This window comes from Sinocyclocheilus grahami, unplaced genomic scaffold (assembly GCF_001515645.1).
Source record: "Sinocyclocheilus grahami isolate Dianchi unplaced genomic scaffold, SAMN03320097.WGS_v1.1 scaffold149.1, whole genome shotgun sequence".
NCBI lineage: Eukaryota > Metazoa > Chordata > Actinopteri > Cypriniformes > Cyprinidae > Sinocyclocheilus > Sinocyclocheilus grahami.
Genome location: NW_015505328.1, coordinates 4,099 through 8,987, shown reverse-complemented (window position 1 = coordinate 8,987; position 4,889 = coordinate 4,099). Strand labels below are relative to the sequence as shown.

Below are 4,889 nucleotides of genomic sequence, written 5' to 3'. Positions count from 1 at the left end.
TGGAGTTACATTTTAAAAGACATTGCTTTTGTTTTACAAACTAAGCGATGATGTGGTAACCGATAGCATAACACAGATGCTGTCTATAAATCTTAAATTGTATTTAACCTAGAAAATTCCTTGAAAAGCCTCTTGGTTACTGCACAGTATGTTTCGTCAGTGAGGGATGTGATAGGCCTTCTGCAAAGGTTTGATAATTGGTAAACAGATTATTAATTTGGCCTCATATGCCGTATATAAAATGAGACAAAATAACTGTTTTTGTTGTTAAAGAGAATGACTTTCTATGTAATATGACATATACATAGTTCGGCACACAAACGAAAAAGGAAAAGCACTGTTATCTCTCTATTGCTTCAGAAAACCTGTGAAGTGTCTTTATGCATATATATATGCGTTATTCATTAGGCCAAATGAAATACACAACACAGGATAATCAGAGGTATTGTGTGTAGTAGTCACAATAGATAAGGTAATAAATGCCCTCACATTTTCAGGAGTGTAAATTTACATGAAGTGTAACCTTTTGGAAGAGAACAAGGTCTTCTGCAGGACAATATGTTGAAGAACAAACAGTTTGAAGATTTCAAAACACTCCTTATTTTTAACATGAAATGTGCATTGTGCAATCTGCACTTGCATTAAATGTGACTTAAATTAAATAAAAAGAACATTAGTGTTTTTAAATAAAGCAATAAATTGGCATTGCTAAATAGGAGAACTGTAGAATTAAAAACAAAACAGGGCAAAAAGTTCAGGTCTTAATGGTCACTGTAAGAGCCAAGAAACATTGAATTGATGCTTTCATGTATTTTCTTCTGCACGTAAACATTCCTTTTTCTTTTCCGAAAGATACAACTGTCAAAAATTCATCCATTTCATTTCCATTCATTTGAACTTCAAAGAAAAAATTACTTTCAATCTAATACAGATGGAGCTTTCTCTCATGGCACCCACAGCAAGATTTCTAGAAATGGCCAAAGTGGCCTTGCTCGGCTTAAAACGAAAACCTGAAAATGACAGACTTCCCTATGATGATGTATGTTCATTTCTCCAATCATTTAGAGTGCATAAACTCCGCCTCTTTCTTACAATCGACTGCAATCAACACAGCAGTGGATAAAACCAAGGCACCACCTAACATTTTTTTTCTTTTCCAAATATCCATTTCACTCAGATGTACACCACAATATGGAATAAAATACCTGTCGCTACTTCCATTTCAATGTGAGTTTAATACTTTGCAACATTCACTTATAACTGTATTCTTATGTGCACAGAAATGGTTCTTACACAAAATTTCCACCTGATTACTCTCAACAGGTTGGCATGTAAATTTGCTCTTACCATCTTTCCAGAATCCAGATTATTCTACATAAACGTCCCTAAAGTTAGCAGTCAGCATAATTAGTGGCCTAACCATCTCCATATAATGGCTTTTAAATACAAAATAAAGACCTTTTATATAACAACACATTTTTATGCAGAACCCATTGCAGATCTAAAATGTGTCTTTTTTAAATGCTAAATAATTTTTGGGTCACTCAGCTGTTCAAATTTAATTTAGTCCATATAAACTTTTCGGCTTAAACCATTTCATGTTTCTAAGGCCACCAGGACTGATTTTTACATACATACATACATAACGTTTTAGTTGGTTCTAAATTTTATGTTAAATGTAGAAAAAACTCGAAGTGCTAAGATATTAGTGAATTATGATTTCTGTGCAAAAACATTCACATACACACAAATACGGTTAGTGAATGAGACCCACTCTTCTCTCATTTACTTTCATTGGCTTGAATCTGACCACAATTTCTTGTTTCTTCCACCAAACGCGGTGCAACACACAACTAAGACAAGTCCCGTCTAACCCCAATGCACCTGGTTCACGCTTCTCCATTTCTTAACAAGCAATTCTGCTTTTATTTTGTGTTTTGGCACGATAAGAGCACTCAGTTGGTAAACATAATTAGACTTGTTCCTCACACTAGGTGCACTTCTTCCTCCCACTCGAAGGAGAGGTCGGTTACCTGCGGATCCCGATCAGTACTGCTCTCCGGACAAACTGCGCTAGTGAGATCTACACTGCCACTCGAACCCTCCAAGTCTGGCTCTGCTTTAGAAGGTTGTGCATCATCCACACATTCTAGCTCCAAAAGCTGCGATGCCAACACATCTCCGCTCTCTTTCATTAGCGATAGGGAGCACTGCTCAGGACTCCCCACCTCATTCTCCTCGCTTTTTGGAGGGGCAGATTGTCCCTCTCCAAAAACAGGTAGCTCAGGACTGGCATTTGCAGCGGCTGAGGGAATCAGTGCAATGCTCTGTGGATTCATATCGTGGAACCAGGCCATAATGTTGCCAAGCAGGTTGGCATTGGTGGAAGGGTCCAGGCAGTCTGGGTCACTAGGGGTGAAGGCGTTACCCAAGGCATCAGGGTAGGAATTCATGTTAAAGGGTGTATAGTGACTGGTAATGTTGCCCAGTCTCATAAGGCTGTCTCCCAGCTCCAGAAGCTCAGAGCTGCTCATGGAAGCTCGGGGGGGATCCCCAGTATGGGGGGCAGAATCCAGTCTAGAGGGCAGAGAGGAACCACTGGCACCAACAGAGGCATCGTTACTGAGCACATCCTGAGACTCGGGGTCCAAGGCCAGCCCGGACTCCTGTAGGGACAGCTGAATAGCCAACAAAATATTGGGGTCATCTTCATCCAGAGACCCAAGTTCCTGAGGGATAAAAAGGGTTCAAATTCTCAATATATGCTCTTTGACTCATTTTTAAGCTACAATACCATTCAAATGTATGGGGTCAATAAGTTTTTTTAAAAATAAATTATTACTTTTATTCAGCAAGGATGCATTAAAAAAAAATCATCAAGACATTAATAATGTATCAAATAAATGCTGCTTTTTAACCTTCAATTTATCAAATAATTCTGGGGGGGGAAAATGCATCACAGTTTCCACAAAAATATTAGGCAGCACAACAGTTTTTAACAATGATAAGAAATGTTTCAGCATGCTAGAATGATTTCTGGAGGATCATGTGACACTAAAGACCAAAGTAATGGCTGCTGAAAATTCATCTTTGCCATCACAAGAATAAAATACATTTTAAAACATATTCAAATAGAAAACAGTTATTTAAATTGTAGTAAAATTTCATAATACTGCTTTACCATGCATTTGATCAAATAAATGCAGCCTTGGTGAGACTTTTTCCCAAAAACATTCAAAAAATCCTACCAACCCCAAAATGTTCAATGGCAGTGTATGTTTTTAAATGTCGTTTCATGTTTAAATAGCATATAAAATATTTTCTGATTTATGAAAATGTATGAAATTTTGTTTAATTTAGCAATTTCATTGACTAAATTTAGATGCCATTTTATAGTAAGTTTGACAAAAATGAAAATATATGAAATAGTAACTAAATTATTTTATTCAAAATACAAAAATATGACCAAAACAAATAATTGTTGAAAAATTAACGCTGCATCAGGTTTAGGGCTGCAAAACGATTAATAACATTCAAAATAAACATTTATGTTTACATCCTATGTGTGTGTACTGTGTATATTTATTATATAAAATAAAAAATATATACATATATGTGCACACATATAGTATGTAAACAAACTTTTATTTTGAATGCGATTAATCGTTTTGCAGCCCTAATCAGGTTAGAAAATCTTTACATATAAACAGTATATTCACCGTGGCGATCCCATGTCTTGATGTATTGCCTCCCTCATGTGTTTCTGTAGACACAAATTGCGCATACAGAAATTTCAAACTCTGTAACGTCGACAAAGCAGCTCTTTCAGTTATGTCTATCCTAACTTTATGTGGGGTCACTATCTCTGCCTGGAGCTTTACCTAAAGTGTTGTCATTGGAGTCATGTGGTTCAGGGGTGTTACTGCGAAGGCTGTGCAGTCTGAGAAGGTCTCCTCTACGCCTCTGCCTGTGTCTCCGTCTGTACTGGAAATCTGAGTATTCCTGCAGTAACCATCAACCTCAGTTTAATTACAAATATACATGATTTGTTGTCAAGGAGCAGTAACTAAAGGGTTAGTTCACCCAAAAATGAAAATTAGACTGTTTTACTCACCCTCGAAGCATCCTAGGTGTATATGACTTTCTTCTTTCAGACGAATCCAGTTGCTGTTATATTAAAAATGGTCCTGGCTATTCCAAGCGTTATCATTGCAGTCAGCGGGTGTTGCGGTTGAACAGTCCACACGTTGTCAAATAAAGCGCGCGCATTCATAATAAACGTGCCTCACACCACTCCGGGGGGGTGGTGAATAATCAAACGTAATAAACACTTTTCTTTCACTTCTATTATCTGTCATACGCGGAAGGCGATCCGGCGGATGACGCAAGACACGTGGCGTTGCGTGATTAGTGACGAACGCGGAGAGAGAACAAAACAAAACGGCGGTCATGAATTAGAAGTACAAACCAAGGATTTGTAAAAAAAAATGTCAGAGGATTTCGATATAAACCAAGAGGAGACTGGTTTTCCATTGCTAAAGTAAAGAAACTTTACTTCCTCTGCTCCTACAAACAAACTCGTGAGACTAGATATCTCAGAGGCACGCGCTCTGCATACGTGCTCTGTCATCCACCGGATTGCCTTCCACGTATGACGGATACCGGAAGTGAGAGAAAAGTGTTTATTACATTTGAAATATGGATATTTTTCTTACAAAAACACATGGATTCCCTACAGGAGGCCTTTATTCACCCCCCAGAGCGGTGTGAGGCACGTTTATTATGAATGCGCACTTTATTTGACGACTTGTGGACTGTTCAACTGCAACACCCGCTGACTGCAATGATAACGCTTGGAATAGCCAGGACCATTTTTAATATAACTCCAA

The 4,889-nt window shown here is 37.9% G+C and overlaps 1 protein-coding gene across 1 annotated transcript; it reads right to left on the bottom strand.

Annotated features, from left to right (window-relative positions):
* Window positions 1–1,985: 1,985 nt before the first annotated feature.
* On the bottom strand, window positions 1,986–4,002 carry LOC107592042 (ankyrin repeat and IBR domain-containing protein 1-like; the record flags this gene model as incomplete). Its single annotated transcript, XM_016281400.1, has 3 exons — window positions 1,986–2,729; window positions 3,720–3,763; window positions 3,882–4,002. Coding segments are annotated over 3 exons (909 nt in total), but the record flags the coding sequence as incomplete, so codon positions are not given.
* Between the last annotated feature and the right edge of the window lie 887 nt (window positions 4,003–4,889).